The following is a 17,195-nucleotide window of genomic DNA, read 5'->3' as shown; positions in this document are numbered from 1 at the left end:
TCACCTGCTCCAGCAATGGCATTATTTAAATGCTGATGTTAGTAATTGACAGCAATAGGTTACACTTCAGCAATCGCATCATCTGTCTGAAGGCCTGTGCTTCATACAGCCCTTAGCAAACTATGATAGAAATGTAGGTCATGGGTTGATATGAGGTTAATCATGTTTCAAAATGGCAGCTGGGTATAATATAACAAGGATGACTAGTTGAAGGGGCAGGATCCTGGTGGCTTCTCCAGTTGATTTTCAGTACTCTCAGTATACTTTATTTTTGACTTTAACTCTTTTTACATGTTTGGCAAAAGATTGCAAAAACGTTTGATGTATATAAAATCACTTAGTAAGGGAGTACATTTACAAAAAAAAAACTGACTTTCTGAAAAGTTGGAAATTATGACTCAGGTGAAATCGTCTGGAAAGTCTAAACTGAACACAAAAAAAGTGGCTTTAATAAATATGCAAATGTAAAGATAAAAATGGCACAAATCAAAAGCTAGGTAAAAATATATATAACTACAGGGTGGGCCCTTTATATAGATACACCTGGGTGGGCCATTTATATGGATGCACCTTAATAAAATAGGAATGGTTGATGATATCAACTTCCTGTTTGTGGCACATTAGTATATGGGAGGGGAAAACTTTTCAAGATGGGTGGTGACCATGGCGGCCATTTTGAAGTCGGCCATTTTTAAATGCCATTTTTAAATCTATATATATAATTGTCTAAGGGTTTTTCCGTCTGTCTGTCTGTCTGTCTGTCTGTCTGTCCTGGAAATCCCGGCTCTCTGATTGGTCGAGGCCGCTAGGCCTCGACCAATCAGAGACCGGCACAGCATCGACGTAGAAATCCCGCGTCTCTGATTGGTCGAGGCCGCCAGGCCTCGACCAATCAGCAACGGGCACAGCGATGATGATGTCATAAAGGACGTAGAAATCCAGCGTCTGATTGGTCGAGGCCGCTAGGCCTCGACCAATCAGCAACGGGCACAGCGACGATGATGTCATAAAGGACGTAGACATCTCACGTTTCTGATTCAGCGACGGGCACAGTATCGACATAGATGTCATAATGGTTGCCATGGCGACGATGATGTCATAAAGGTTGCCTCGACCAATCAGCGACGGGCACAGTCTGCCGCGAATTCTGGAATCATCATTGTCCATATACTACGGGGACATGCATATTCTAGAATACCCGATGCGTTAGAATCGGGCCACAATCTAGTATCCATATAAATGGCCCACTCTGTATACAAGTAAAAGATGCAAAAGCAAGGATGAATTGGCCCCTTTATATCTGTTTTTATTAATTTCCTAGTCTCCGTTGCTACTTTAGAAGAGGAGGAGGCATGGGAGTAATTGCTGCGGATATTGATGAGAAAGTAGAGCCCTGCCGGTACTGTTGAGAAAGAGGAGGTACGGCAAAGAGAGAAGGGAACAGGGAAGGGCGAACCATTCAGGGAAAGAATAGGAGGCACGGAAGTTACTGCTTTATTTCACAGATGCCTTAGAGCAACAAGACAACTTACTGAAAACTCTATGCAAATTTACTTTCCCTTGCACTCCTCTTGTTTGACCTGTTTTCCATCGATACCACATTCCTTTGTTTTAAAGTTGAAGCTTTAGTTCACTGTTGCCACTACAAGAAACTACAGCAGCAAGAATTAGTCTTTGCAGGTATTCATATTGGGCTTTTCATGCGACTTACTTTGAAGACTTCAATTTTTGCTTTTTTAAAATTTAGTATTTATTTTGTTTGCCTTTGTTGAGGGGGTTTGGAAGACACAAATGCTTTTGTACTGATTGTTCCTAAATGTTGTTTTGTTATATGATAAAGCATATGGGAAACTAGGTGAGGGTTGAATCGTCTCTCTAATTTTGGTATGTACAAGCTCCTCTGCCCATTCTTAGGGTGTAGAAAGACTACCTTGCTTTAGTTTCTACTAGTTTATTTTAGTTGATTTCTTAAAGTAAGGGCCATTGTGAATACCTCTCCCATGATTTAACCTGTTATATCTGACAGAGCTTTATTAAATAATCTGTTATTATTTCTTTCCTTTTTGTGATTGATGGGGCTTGATTACATATTTAATGTAACAAAAATGCTAATTATTGGGATCAATACAATTTATAATGATGCTCAATGCTAAAGCGTTGGTGTTTTATTCCTTGTGGCTTACATGATCGATAAATATTATTTTAATAAGTGGCTTCCATATCATATTGTTGTTATATCACAGTAGTATTGCGGAATTTTCTGTAAATATGACTGCTCAGCTAATGGCTACAAATTGGATTCACGTTGTACTTGCCATGCAGGGGTAAGTTATCCCTACGGACAATTTGTAATTATCATGTTTCATTTGCAACACATTGCTGGGGTGATATGTTAAGATCAGTGTTTTTTTTGATAGGTCATGTTTTTCCTTTTCATATATTTTGGAATATTTTTTATGCCGGTCTTAATAAAAAGCCCCTTGGAGTGTGAGGTCCCTAATTTAGTAAGAGGTTAATGCTTCTTAGGCTACTTTCACACTGGCGTTTTTTTGAATACGTCGCAATGCGTCGTTTAGGGGAAAAAACGCATCCTGCAAAGTTGTTTGCAGGATGCGTTTTTGCCCCATAGAGTAACATTACCAATGCATTGCGACATATTGACACACGTCGCAACCGTCGTGCGACGGTTGCGCCGTGTTGTGGCAGACCGCCGGGAGCAAAAAACGTTAAATGTAACGTTTTTTGCTGCCGACAGACCGCTTTTTCCGACCGCGCATGCGCGGCCGGAACTCCACCCCCACCTCCCCGCACCTCACAATGGGGCAGCGGATGCGCCGGAGAAATGCATCCGCTGCACCCATTGTGCGGCGCATCAAACGCTAGCGTCAGAATCTCGGCCCGACGCAATGCGACGGGCCGAATCCAACGCTAGTGTGAAAGTAGCCTTAGTAAGCTGTGCATCTGCAGGAAAATCAGATCTAGATCAGCAGTGGATTGGAGTAGATTTGCACTACTGTATAGCAATTTTCATCAAATTCTAGAGTCATTTTTAGGATATTTGTCAGGCCATGTGTTGTCTGAAACCCTTACATTAAGCCCGATTCATTTTTTAGAAATATTTTGTAAGAGGGGGAAAATAGTAAAAAAAAAAGTGACTAATTAATAGACAAATATGGAATGAAGCAAAATGTACAGCTTTTTAAAGTTAGAAAACCGGGATAGGGTACAGTTTTATTTCTGCCAACTGCCAGGGCTCATTTGGATCAAAACTGGTAATGCAAGTCTATGGGTCCATGAAAAAAATCGAACCACACTCGAATTGCATCCATGTGCGATCCATTTTTCATGGACTGCCAGAATGGAAAAGGTTGAGAAGTTTTTTTAAAATTTCTACATGTTTCACAAAAGACACTCAAACCACATTCTGATCACACTCTCATCAAAGTCTGATCAGAATAATTTTTCCTCATAGTTGGAAAAATCAGAAGTGTGAGTGAGCCCTCCCCTCACAGTATAAGGTTTTAAAGGGGTTGCCTAGGTTTGGCACATCTTCACAATCCTCACATCATGCACAGCGCATGCTATTAGTACTCCATGGTGCCGATGCTGAGAGCAAGCAGTCATTTGAAGTATGCTATATGCACACGCCCGGCCACACTCTGACTAGACATGTGGTGCCTCACCAGATTCACTTGTATAGAGCAAAGCCTCACACGTCTAGTTGGAATGTGGTTACAGATATGCATGTTGCATACAGTCATATGAATGCCAATGTCTCGTCGCCTGCATGCTGTGCACGAGTAAATTGACTGCAGCCTTTTGTACTAAATCCGGACACCCCCCTTTAAGGCTGCTTTCACACTAGCGTTTTTTGTAATCCGTCGCAAACCATCGTTTTGGGCAAAAAATGGATCCTACAAATGTGCTCGCAGGATGCGTTTTTTGCCCATAGACTTGTATTAGGGACGGATCGTGACGGATGGCCACGCGTTGCGTCCGTCGTGCAACAGATCCGTCATATTTTGGCGGATCGTCGTCACGAAAAAACGTTCAAGGGAACGTTTTTTCGTACGTCGCGTCCATTTTCTACCGCGCATGTGCGGCCGCAACTCCGCCCCTTCCTCCCCGGACTTCAGAATGGGCAGCGGATGCGTTGAAAAACTGCATCCGCCGCCCACGTCGTGCACAAATTTTACAACGTGCGTCGGTACGTCGGCCCGACGCTTAGCGACGGACTCGTACTGACACAAGTGTGAAAGGAGAAATATAAAGCTAGGATCTTATCTCCATCTTGAGCATTGAATTTCTCCACAAAATTATTTTCCCTTTGTACTTAAAAATGATGATAATTTTGCCCACATCTTTTCCAGCACATGTTAGCTGATTTCAGCAGTTGGCATGAAAACCCGGGGTCTGCAGGAGACCCCTGTGCTTGTCATATCTGGATAGCTATGAGTGCCACCCAGTACTCTTAGCAAGTGAGCATTGTTGCAACACAGTAGTACGAGCGAACGGATGATCGCAGCTTCTAGACTCCCATGGAGACTATTGAAGCAAGAGTAAAGTAAAAAAAAAGTTTTTAAAAATATAAAAAAAATAAAAAATATTATAAACATTTAAATCACCCCCGATCCGCCACATTCAAAATAAAACAATAAAAAATAAAATACACATATTTGATATCGCCGGGTTCAGAATCGCCCGATCTATCAATATATAAAAAGAATTTATCTGATCGATAAACAGTGTAATGAGAAAAAAAAGTAAAAATGCCAGAATTACGTTTTTTTGGTCGCAACAAAATTGCATTAAAATGTAATAACGCGTGATCACAAGATCATATCTGGACCATAATGATATCAATAAAAGCATCAGCTCGGCGAGCAAGCAAATGAGCTCTCACCCAGCCCCAGATCACAAAAAATGGACAAGTTACGGATATTGGAAAATGGCACTTTTTTTTTTTAAACAAACTTTGGATTTTTTTTCCACCACTTAAATAAAACTTATACATATTTGGCATCTACAAACTCATAATGACCTGGGGAATCCTAATGGCAGGTCAGTTTCAGAATTTGGTGAACATGGTAAAAAAAGACCCAAAAACAATTGTGGTATAGCACTTTTTTGCAATTTCACAGCACTCGGAATTTTTTTCCCATTTTCGAGTATGCGACATGGTAAAACCAATGGTGTCGTTCAAAAGTACAACTCATCCCACAAAAAAACAAGCCCTCACATGGCCAATTTAACCAAAAAATAAAAAAGTTATGGCTCTGGGAAGAAGGGGAGCAAAAAATGAAAATGCTAAACTAAAAATATCTCTGGTCATTACGGAGTTAAATTAGGTAACTTTGGGGGTTTTTGTTTACATTTTTGTGTGCATTTTTTATTAAATGTGCTTTTATAGTGTTTTTGATGCTGCGCCTTTGTCTCTTTTTGGTGTATTCCTTTAAATAAAGCTGCTTTGTTTTTGATACTACCTGGTTTTTGGCTATGACAAAACCTTATTGATACACTTAGGCCGGCGTCACACTAGAGAGTTTTACGGACATATGAGAGGCGCAAAAACAACGCATTGCACACGGACAAATGTTTCTCTATGGGGCAGCTCCTATCTGCCGTATATTTCTCAGCTGTATTTTACGGGCTGAGAAAATCGCAGCATGCTGCGTTTGTCAGCGTATTGCGCAAAAAATCCGCCAATGAAAGTTAATGGGGGCGAGAAAAATACGGATTACACACGGACCATGCATGTGACTTGCGAGAAATACGCAGCGGTGTTCTGGAGAAAAGCCGGTAATTCAGTGCGGAGTACAGTAAAATCACACTGACAGGTTACAATAGAATAAAACAAATAAAGGTCTACACATAGAATAGGTATATATATATATATATATATATATATATATATATATATATATATATATCATAAACGCCGGTAATTTAATTACCGGCTTTTCCTATCTCCTTATCAAACCCGACAGGATATGAGAGATAGTTTACATACAGTAAACCTTTTCATATCCCTTTTTTTTTGCATATTCCTCACTACTAATGTTAGTAGTGTGTATGTGTAAAATTTGTGGGCTCTAGCTGTTAAAATAAAAGGTTCATTCAGGGAAAAAACTGGTGTGAGTTCCCGCGCAGTTTTCTCCGCCAGAGTGGGAAAGCCAGTGACTGAGGGCAGATATTAATAGCCTGGAGAGGGTCCACGGTTATTGGCCCCCCCCCCTGGCTAAAAACATCTGCCCCCAGCCACCCCAGAAAAGGCACATCTGGAAGATGCACCTATTCTGGCACTTGGCCACTCTCTTCCCATTCCCGTGTAGCGGTGGGATATGGGGTAATGAAGGGTTAATGCCACCTTGCTATTGTAAGGTGACATTAAGCCTAATTAATAATGGAGAGGTGTCAATAAGACACCTATCCATTATTAATCCAATAGTAGTAAATGGTTAACAAAACACACGCACATCAGGAAAAATGTATTTTATTGAAATAAAGACACAGGCTGTTGTAATAGTTTATTATACTCTTAATCCAAATGACAACCCTCGTTCTGTAAAAGAAAAAAAAGAAAAAAGCAACAATATCCCATACCGTTCCGCTGTTACAGTCATGTCCCACGCTGTAAATCCATCTGAAAGGGTTAAAAAAAATTACAGCCAGGAGCCTTTCTAATGCAGCTGTGCTCCTGACTGTAAAATCTGGGGTATTAATTGAGAGCTGGGGAACGTAGCATCGTAGACTTGCGGTGCTGCGCCCCCTGCTGGTATAAACTCATATGAACTCTAGAGTGAGAAAATATTCAGAAAAATTCCCACGTTCGAGTTCATATGAGGTTATGCCAGCAGGGGGGCAAAGCACCGCAAGTCTACAATGCTACATTCCCCTGCTTTCAATTCAATAGGGGATTATACAGGTGCTGTCCAACCAAGATAGCTTTTAAGAGATATTAGTTTTAAATTGTGTTCACCATAATTTACTCATCATTGGTCCTAGTAAAATCATATCGCTATTTTCTAACAATTTCATTATGTTCTATATCAATTATAAATAGTGCTAAGTGACATTATAAATTTGGGCTGATACTTTGCTATCTGTTACAATGGGATGACGATTTTTGAAAATCTTATTTTTCTTCCATGCAGATGAAAATAAATAATCATGTATGAGCATGGAAAGGGATACCCACCATCCGCTCCAGTCTACTCACAACCAGGTGGGTTTATCAGTCGTTACTATTTCCAGCATTTATTTCAGATCTAATATTTTACGCACATTTTTGGGTTAAGAAGGTGTGAATTGTGATAAAGTGTGTCCTCATTGGTTTTGCAGTCATAAAAGCCTATTTTGAATCAGAGACTAAACATTTTGGCTAGATGTCTGCAAATTGAGATTCTGGTTTGGCTTTTATCTTAAGTCATGTGACAAGGCTCGTTAAAGAGTCGACATTGACTGTTAGGATTGCTACTTCCAATAGGTGGCACTAAAGTTCTAGTCCTCTTCCTCTCTGAAGAGACAATTTGCATATTTCCCAGAGGAGCATTGCGGCTTTAAGTCTCCTCACCTCAACATGCTTAACATGTCACTCTCCACAAGGAGAAACGATACTTCTTGGATCCTGGCTAGATTTAAAAAAACTCTAATCAACATTCTTCCTGTTAGGGTTGGCGGAACGCACCGAATATATATATATATATATATATATATATATATACGTTCGCAACCCGGGGTCCACCGTGCAGGAGAGGAACCTGCTGCTGGCAAATGGCGGCACTATATGGCGGTATAAGCGAACTCTGTTAACTCCACAGAGTCGCTAGAAATAAGATGCAGTACCCTGTTAGCGTCACAGGGGAACACAGCTAACTGCTGAGCTGGAGGCAGTCAGTGGTCACGCACCCAGAAAAGCATACAAACACTCCTCCCCGGAGGAGCCGGTATTCTAGGGGCTTATTTCAGCCGGGTCCTTGAACACACACATACAGGCGTAACCACTATTAACAAGCTCATGACATGAGGTGATACTAGCGCATGGCCGTGTGGCCGTGCAAACCTTTTTTTAGCTGCAGCAGCTTCAGGACCTTCCTAGGGAACCAATGGAAGTTTGCTACAGTACCTGAGCAACTTCAGGACCTTCCTAGAGGACCAATGATAGCTGCTGCAGTACCTGAGCATGTGACTCCTGACCTCCAAAGAGAGGTCTTACCCTGGGCATGCTCAGTGTGTGCACAGCTGGACTTAGTCACAGAAAAGCCTGCTCGCCGCTGACCAATGCAGGCTGCAACAGCAGAGCCTGGAAAGGCAGCAGTAACCCTTTGCACAGTTTCATGCTGAGTGAGATGCTGGGACCGATGTCTCCGCTGAGCAGGCTCCACTGCGGCTGATGCAGAATGGGAGACCGCAGCAGACACGACTCAAGATTCCCCCTGTGCAGCGGCGGGAACTCAACTCCTAACACTTCCAACTTCAAGACACTCACGTTTCTAAGAAGCTGATATATGGAGGTAATTTTGCTGCATCTCCGAAAACTGAAGATCATCTTTAGTTTGTTTTTTGTTTTGTTTTTGTACTTACTGACAAAAAAATGATTGACAAGGTCAAAAGACAATTAATGGTGGTCTTCAAGGCAACTTTGTTAGTAGTCGAAGAAATATAGCACTGGTCCATTGGGGCTCAATCGGGAAGGGGACCAGTGTTATTTTCTAACAATCCTTCTACTGACTTTTAGACTGTATTTAAAGATTGAGCTCTCCTATCATGTCTGTTCTAACAAATATTGAAAATAGCAATACTGGAGACCTGTAGTTTGTTGTTGATGTAGTTTTGCTTTATTATGACGTAACAACAGTATATAAATGTCTCCTAGATGTCTTCTAAATGGTATCTTAAAGGTAATAAAAGCTAAACTTGGTAAATGGCTAGGTATGGGACCTCTAGAAAAAAGAGTGACTGATCAGAAAATTCAAAAGATCTCGCATCTTTATGCTCATTAAGATAAGCGTATAAACAATCCATGTGCTGTCCATGTGCACTACAGACTACGCACAAAGAGCACACGGACAGTCTCGATGTCAAAAATTGGAGCATGCATTCCCTTTTTGGTCCATTTATGAATCAGAAAAATGCATGCAACATAATGACAGCTCCTGCATGCGTTTGCAATACAGACACGCACACAAAGCTAGTAGATGCATCTTAAATTTGGGGTTGTGACTGTCCTGATTTCCAACACAGCCAACTAAACTCAACCTTAGGGGAAAAAGACAGAATGGAGGGTATTCTAGGCAGGATATTGTAGCAACATTGAGGTGTTATGGTTCCACATTTCAGTGTGTCTGGGATGCAGATACTGACAGCTCAGCCATCCAATCTGGTACAGGGGCAAGCTGCGCTTTCAGTATGTTGATTGATAGCTCCACTATTAAATCTGAGACTGGGAGGTGCTGGCTGTCTCCAAGTGTTCATTGTCCCAGGGTTACCCAGGCTGTTACTCCCAGACCTCTGCCAGATGTACATTCAGCTGCTGTGTGGTTTGTCTCTCGGTGCCTTGCATTCTGTTTGTAGATCTTTTGTTGACTGACTTTGGACCTCATTCTGACCATTCATCTGTTTAACCCCTTCTGCTCTAATCTGCTATCCACCTCGTATTCTGACCTCTGAACATTGCCTGACTACGCCTCTGTATCTTCTTTCTGTATTTGTACCTTTCTGGCTTCTTACCTCGGACTCCTTGACTATCCCATCTCATGACTTGGTCATGAGAAGTGACTTAGCGTCAAATGAAGCATATGTAGTGAGTGTATTAGGCAGGGCATCATAAGAGGAGAATAAATGATGATTGGCATAATTGAAGTAGATTTTTGGTTGCTAGCAATAAATATTGCAGAGTTTTCATCTATGAAGAATCCATCCATCCTAGATTTAAATCCATCCATCCTAGAGGGACTTTTTTTTTTCCTAGATTGGATAAATGTTTGGCCACGGATTAAAAAAGGTGAAATTAAGTTCATGACATTGGAAGTTCAAAGACTTCCAAATGCAGAAAAGAGATGTTCACTCCATAAATTCTTTACCAGAACCTACCCACAACTCCACAAAATGTGTAACATGTCTCCAGAATCACTCCACCGCATGAAACAAGAAGAGATGTAGTTGAGTATTTCGTTTTCTGTCCACAAGGAAACAAAGTGCCATCTCATGAAAACTTTATAAGCTAATTCTAAGGCGTTCACATTAACTGAGACTTTGGATATACACTGACAAGCAAAAGGGTAACAATGTTTTTAATGTTTGACCTTCAGGCTTCATATCTCACTATCCACTACAGCTTTGAACATGAAAGGTTGTTACTGTTCTGCTCCTGTGGTAGAAAAATACTTTTCTTCCTGTATACTTCAAAATACAACCTGTTCTGACATTCCCTAATAGCTCAGTGTGTTATTAGGTTGATTCCCAAGAAAAAGGTGACTGGTTTGTATTGAGTAACAGCCATGAAGACGATTTCCCAAGAAAAAAGAAATGGCATCACCCAGCTCATCGATAGCAGTCTTTTGTCGAAGAAAATTGACAAACTGCATCATGTGATTGCCATTACAATTGGAAGAATACAAAATGAAGTCCAGCCATCCATTTAAAAGCCAAGAGGTGGACATCAGGGCAACATATATGAGTCAACAAATCGGCCCATCACAAGATCTATCAGTTCTGGCGTGGAAAACACGACAGTGGAGGTGGCTCGTATGTTTCATAAAAGTGAGTTAACAGATGTCCGTGAAAGCACTGTGTGATGCATGTTACACGAGTCTGAAATGGTGGCCTGAAAAAAGGTGAAGAAGCTTCATCTTCAGTATCGTTATAACAAGTGTCAGCTTAAGTTTGCAAAAAAGTAAGAAAAGTGGACAGTAGAAGATTAGAAATGTGTGATTGGAGCAATGAGATGAACGTCAATAGACTAGGTCCTGATGGATGTAAATGGATCTGGAAGAAACAAGGGAAAAAAGGGCTCATGGATTGAGAAATTGAAGGAACTGTCCAGTTCAGTTGGTGAAGCCTGATGATATGGGATTACCGTATTTCACAGCCAAATGCTTTGGATACTTGACCAAGTATCATGTTTGGATCTGAAGGATTCAGGCAGTGTTGAAAGCCAAAAGTGGATTTACAAAATGCAAGCAAAATAATACAAATTAAAATTTAGATTTTTAAAAGCAAAATAGTAACAGTGCAGTGACATAACAAAAATATGCACAACTAATCATAATAGTTGCAAGTCAAATTTATGCATGAGATACCCAAGATGATTGTCTATAATATGATGGAAGTCTCACGTTCAAAGCTGCAGTGAATGGTGAGCTATGGAGCCTGAAAGACATTGTTACCCAATTATCAGTGTAGTTATCACATTTTGGCTCAGTTTTAAGGGTTACTGTTCTATACATTATCTTCATCCAATATGCAGACTTAGGTTTGCTAAGTATAGTGCTAGGGTTTGTAAGCAACTGGGGCAAATTGCATACTTGCAGTCAAGTGACCGACTTTTTTCACCATCAAAACTGGATAATCCTAACGGTGTGAGTAACTGGAGACTTTCATCGGAAGACTGGGCAACCCCTGTTAAGCTATTGGACTAACTGTATAATGAGTGCAAAGTCAGCGTAAGGAGACTTATAGGCTGAGTTGGAACTCTCCATGAAGATAAGTTTACCTTTTACACAAAAGATGGCTTGATCAACCTCCAATTTACATTGCAAAGAAGGTATTGGGTGCTTATTCTAATGGAGCAGTCCACATTACTCCTTACTTTGTCAGAAAATGAATATTGTATAAGGAAGTAGCACACCTGGAATAGGCACAAAATGGAATGTTTTTTGAATGCTTTTAATTTTCTACCCTCATTAAAAAAAAGTTAATACACCGCAGAGTGAAGAATAGCAACATTTAATGTAATGTACCCTTCATCAGGCTGAGAATAACGTATGTGTGGAATGCCTTTCTTAGAAGAAAAAATAATGCAGAATATCCTCTTGTACCAGTATAAGAAGCGATGGAATAACTGGTCTGTTTAAGGATTCAGAGAGAGAATGGAAATGACTGCTGTCCATAGGAGAAGGGACTCAGTGGTACAACATGAAGTGGTTATACTGTAGAGAAATGCGGTGTGAATGGAATGTGGATATTCTACTTTTTTTCTTCCAAAAAAGACTTGTGTATGTGGAAAACACATGCTCTATTCACGGTCTGACGAAGGGTACATTACTCGAAACGTTGCTATACTTCACTTTGTGGTATAATAACTTTTCTTTTGATATGAGGGTAGAAAATTAAAAGCATTAAATTAAATTTCCGCTTTGTGCCAATTCTTGTGTGCTATTCTGTTATACAATACTACATTTACCCTTTAGACTCCCTGTCAGAAGCCTCTCATTCAAATGCTAAGTCAGGCCAAGTCAACATAGGGAGACTTATAGGTTGACTTAGCACTCTAAAGGTACCTTCACACATAACGATATCGTTAACGATATCGTTGCTTTTTGTGATGTAGCAACGATATCGTTAAGGAAATCGTTATGTGTGACAGCGACCAACGATCAGGCCCCTGCTGGGAGATCGTTGGTCGCTGAACAAAGTCCAGAACTTTATTTCGTCACTGGATCTCCCTTGGACATCGCTGGATCAGCGTGTGTGACACCGATCCAGCGATGTCTTCACTGGTAACCAGGGTAAACATCGGGTTACTAAGCGCAGGGCCGCGCTTAGTAACCCGATGTTTACCCTGGTTACCAGCGTAAAAGTAAAAAAAAACAAACACTACATACTTACCTACCGCTGTCTGTCCCCGGCGCTCTGCTTCTCTGCACTCCTCCTGTACTGGCTGTGAGCGTCGGTCAGCCGGAAAGCAGAGCGGTGACGTCACCGCTCTGCTTTCCGGCCGCTGTGCTCACAGCCAGTACAGGAGGAGTGCAGAGAAGCAGAGCGCCGGGGACAGACAGCGGTAGGTAAGTATGTAGTGTTTTTTTTTTTTTTTACTTTTATGCTGGTAACCAGGGTAAACATCGGGTTACTAAGCGCGGCCCTGCGCTTAGTAACCTGATGTTTACCCTGGTTACCGGCATCGTTGGTCGCTGGAGAGCTGTCTGTGTGACAGCTCTCCAGCGACCAAACAGCGACGCTGCAGCGATCCGGATCGTTGTCGGTATCGCTGCAGCGTCGCTTAATGTGAAGGGGCCTTAAGCAAAGCTAAATATCACCCTTTAAATCCCCTGTCAGAAGCCCCTCTTATCTTAAATCATGAGGAAGGGCTTGGTGTAACGCGGTGTAACGCAGTCCGTTAATGCTGCCATTAAGCCCTATCTCAGATGCATCGCTAGCGCACGCCCAAAATGGGCGTGCGCTAGTGATGTGCCGTCATTGAGTGATGGATCCTGTGACATGGGCTGCAGCGTTTCCGGGTCCGTCACCACTAGCGCAGATAGAGCATCTGCTAGCTCTATCTGTGCTAGCGTGATCACATTTTGGCACTTGTGATAACACAGCCCGTTTAACGCATGTGTTGAATGGGTTGCATTAACGCAATGTGAACCTAGCCTTAGCCGTATACATGGGCATGCAGGTCATTGAATAAAGGGACACTTTGTTATCTGCGATACTATGACTTATTCCATAGAAATCCATATTTTGCTTATTTGTAAATGAGCTGTTCAGGACTATGGGCTGGGCACTGATCTGCATAAGACTCTGCTTCTATAGCTTATTTTAAATAAAAGGGGGGGGGTTATGTAGAACAGTGTATGACTATATCTGACACATCTGCAGGTTCTGCTCTGTGCTTGCTTCCGCTTCCATCTAACAGGCATCCAGTGTTCCAATAGTTTTGCATTGCAGCAGAGCTGTGAGAGCTGCAGCTGCTAACGTGTTTGGTATGAAACAAAGTTCAGTTCTACTGTTCTGTGCTGGTTACATATCTCACACTGGTAATAATGCCCCCTTTCATTTAAAATAAGCCCTGGAGGCAGATTCTCAGGGAGATTAGTGTCCCGCCCCATAGCCTGGACCAGCTAATTTACATAGAAGAAAAAAATGGATTTGTCAGGAATATATTGCATTTTTTGGACTATAAGATGGACCGGACCATAAGATGCACCACAAATTTTCAGAAGGAAAATAGGGAAAAAAAATTAATGTGTCAAATGAAATTATAGGCCAGTAAGCTTAAGCTCTACTGTGGGTAAAATCCTGGAGGGCATTCTAAGGGATGCTATACTGGAGTATCTGAGGAGGAATAACCTCATGACCCAATATCAACATGGGTTTACTAGGGACCGTTCCTGTCAGACAAATCTGATCAATTTTTATGAAGAGGTAAGTTTCGGACTGGACCAAGGGAACGCAGTGGACATAGGGAAGCCTACAGCCTGCACTGACCCCGCTGCCTCCTCATCACTACCGAAGCTACCGCCTCACCAACGCCGGAGCTCCTGCAACCCCTAACCTACTGTCTCCTTCCCCATAATCCTGTAGAATGTAAGCCCGCAAGGGCAGTGTTCTCGCCCCATCTGTATCAGTCCGTCACTGTTAGTTTGTTTACTGTAAGTGATATCTGTAACTTGTATGTAACCCCTTCTCATGTACAGCACCATGGAATCAATGGTGCTATAGAAATAAATAATAATAACAATAATAGTGTATATGGACTTTTCAAAAGCTTTTGATATCGTGCCACACAAACGGTTGATACATAAAATGAGAATAATGGGGATAGGGGAAAATATGTGTAAGTGGGTTAAGAGCTGGCTCAGGGATAGGAAACAAAGGGTGGTTATTAATGGAGCACACTCGGACTGGGTCACGGTTAGCAGTGGGGTATCACAGGGGTCAGTATTGGGCCCTCTTCTTTTTAACATATTTATTAATGATCTTGTAGGGGGCATACAGAGCAAAATTTCAATATTTGCAGATGACACTAAACTCTGCAGGGTAATCAATACAGAGGAGGAAAATTTTATATTACAGGATGATTTATGTAAACAAGAAGCTTGGGCTGATAAATGGCAAATGAGCTTTAATGGGGATAAATGTAAGGTCATGCACTTGGGTAGAAGTAATAAGATGTATAACTATGTGCTTAATTCTAAAACTCTGGGCAAAACCGTCAATGAAAAAGACCTGGGTGTATGGGAGGATGACAAACTCATATTTAATGTCAGGCAGCTGCTACAAAGGCAAATACAATAATGGGATGCATTAAAAGAGGCATAGATGCACATGAGGAGAACATAATTTTACCTCTATACAAGTCACTAGTGCGACCACACTTAGAATACTGTGCACAGTTCTGGTCTCCGGTGTATAAGAAAGACATAGCTGAACTGGAGCGGGTGCAGAGAAGAGCGACCAAGGTCATTAGAGGACTGGGGGGTCTGCAATAACAAGATAGGTTATTACACTTGGGGCTATTTAGTTTGGAAAAACGATGTCTAAGGGGTGATCTTATTTTAATGTATAAATATATGAGGGGACAGTACAAAGACCTTTCTGATGATCTTTTTAATCATAGACCTGAGACAGGGACAAGGGGGCATCCGCTACGTCTGGAGGAAAGAAGGTTTAAGCATAACAACAGATGCGGATTCTTTACTGTAAGGGCAGTGAGACTATGGAACTCTCTGCCGTATGATGTTGTAATGAGTGATTCATTACTTAAATTTAAGAGGGGACTGGATGCCTTTCTTGAAAAGTATAATGTTACAGGTTATATATATTAGATTTCTTGTTAGGGTGTTGATCCAGGGAACTAGTCTGATTGCCGTATGTGGAGTCGGGAATGAATTTTTTTTCCCCAATGTGGAGCTTACTCTTTGCCACATGGGTTTTTTTTTGCCTTCCTCTGGATCAACATGTTAGGGCATGTTAGGTTTGGCTATGGGTTGAACTAGATGGACTTAAAGTCTTCCTTCAACCTTAATAACTATGTTACTATGTTACTATGTAAATGGGGGTCTTTCTTACAGTCCGAATTCAATTTACTGAGGGGGGTAATCAGCAGCACTGGTGGAGCGTGGTCACAGGTGGTGTTCGGTGGTCCGGTGATATGACTCCCATCTCAGATTGGTGCAGCAGGTTTGGCAGTGCTCTGTGGTGCGGGGACGGCGCCGGCATTTTGTGCAAGCCCGGAGGCCCCCATACATCCATTGCTGCGATGCGGTGGCCTCTGGGAAATCCCATCCAAGGCTGGTTCGGCAGTGTTCTGTGGTTGCCAAGATCTCAATCTGAGCATGCGCCGTCCCCGCAGCCATTTTCCAGGAGGCCAATGCATCGCAGCAATGGATGTGTGGGGACCTCCACAAATTGCTGTTGGAGCCCCCCGCACCACAGAGCACCGCCGAAAGTGCCGCACCAGCCTGGGAAGGGAGTGTGATCATTGCCCTGCAGCGTCGGACTGGGACCGCCAGAGAATCGCCTGCTGCCACACTACTTGTAAGTATATTCTGACTATAAGACACACACCCATTTTAAATATCCCTTTCATTTTTGTTTTTTTTAACAGATTTTGGAGGAGCTCTTCCACCCCCACCACCATATGGAGTTGGAGGGGCAAAGCCCACAGGTATAGTGCAGTCATTACATGTACATACAGTATATGCATAATTTTTCTTTTGGTGTCCTGCACAGAATATGGCTCCCTAAACAAAACCCAATTTAGTGCTCTACCCTAATAATATATACAGTGGGGCAAAAAAGTATTTAGTCAGTCAGCAATAGTGCAAGTTCCACCAGTTAAAAAGATGAGAGGCGTCTGTAATTTACATCATAGGTAGACCTCAACTATGGGAGACAAACTGAGAAAAAAAAATCCAGAAAATCACATTGTCTGTTTTTTTAACAATTTATTTGCATATTATGGTGGAAAATAAGTATTTGGTCAGAAACAAAATTTCATCTCAATACTTTGTAATATATCCTTTGTTGGCAATGACAGAGGTCAAACGTTTTCTGTAAGTCTTCACAAGGTTGCCACACACTGTTGTTGGTATGTTGGCCCATTCCTCCATGCAGATCTCCTCTAGAGCAGTGATGTTTTTGGCTTTTCGCTTGGCAACACGGACTTTCAACTCCCTCCAAAGGTTTTCTATAGGGTTGAGATCTGGAGACTGGCTAGGCCACTCCAGGACCTTGAAATGCTTCTTACG

General features: G+C 41.8%; 1 protein-coding gene across 5 annotated transcripts in view; it reads left to right on the top strand.

Annotated features, from left to right (window-relative positions):
* Nucleotides 1-1,569: 1,569 nt before the first annotated feature.
* Nucleotides 1,570-17,195, top strand: part of LOC138645023 (lipopolysaccharide-induced tumor necrosis factor-alpha factor homolog) — a 59,443-nt gene continuing 43,817 nt past the window's right edge. For all 5 annotated transcript variants that reach the window (XM_069734017.1, XM_069734014.1, XM_069734018.1 and 2 more), the window contains exons 1-3: nt 1,570-1,680; nt 7,155-7,225; nt 16,553-16,612. In XM_069734017.1, the coding sequence (XP_069590118.1) occupies nt 7,171-7,225; nt 16,553-16,612 (115 nt within the window). In that variant the 5' untranslated portion in view covers nt 1,570-1,680; nt 7,155-7,170. The remainder of the gene's footprint in view (nt 1,681-7,154; nt 7,226-16,552; nt 16,613-17,195) is intronic.

This window comes from Ranitomeya imitator, chromosome 7 (assembly GCF_032444005.1).
Source record: "Ranitomeya imitator isolate aRanImi1 chromosome 7, aRanImi1.pri, whole genome shotgun sequence".
In the NCBI taxonomy this organism is placed as follows: Eukaryota; Metazoa; Chordata; class Amphibia; order Anura; family Dendrobatidae; genus Ranitomeya; species Ranitomeya imitator.
The sequence above is the reverse complement of the archived record's forward strand: the minus strand, read 5'-3'. Positions and strand labels throughout refer to the sequence as shown.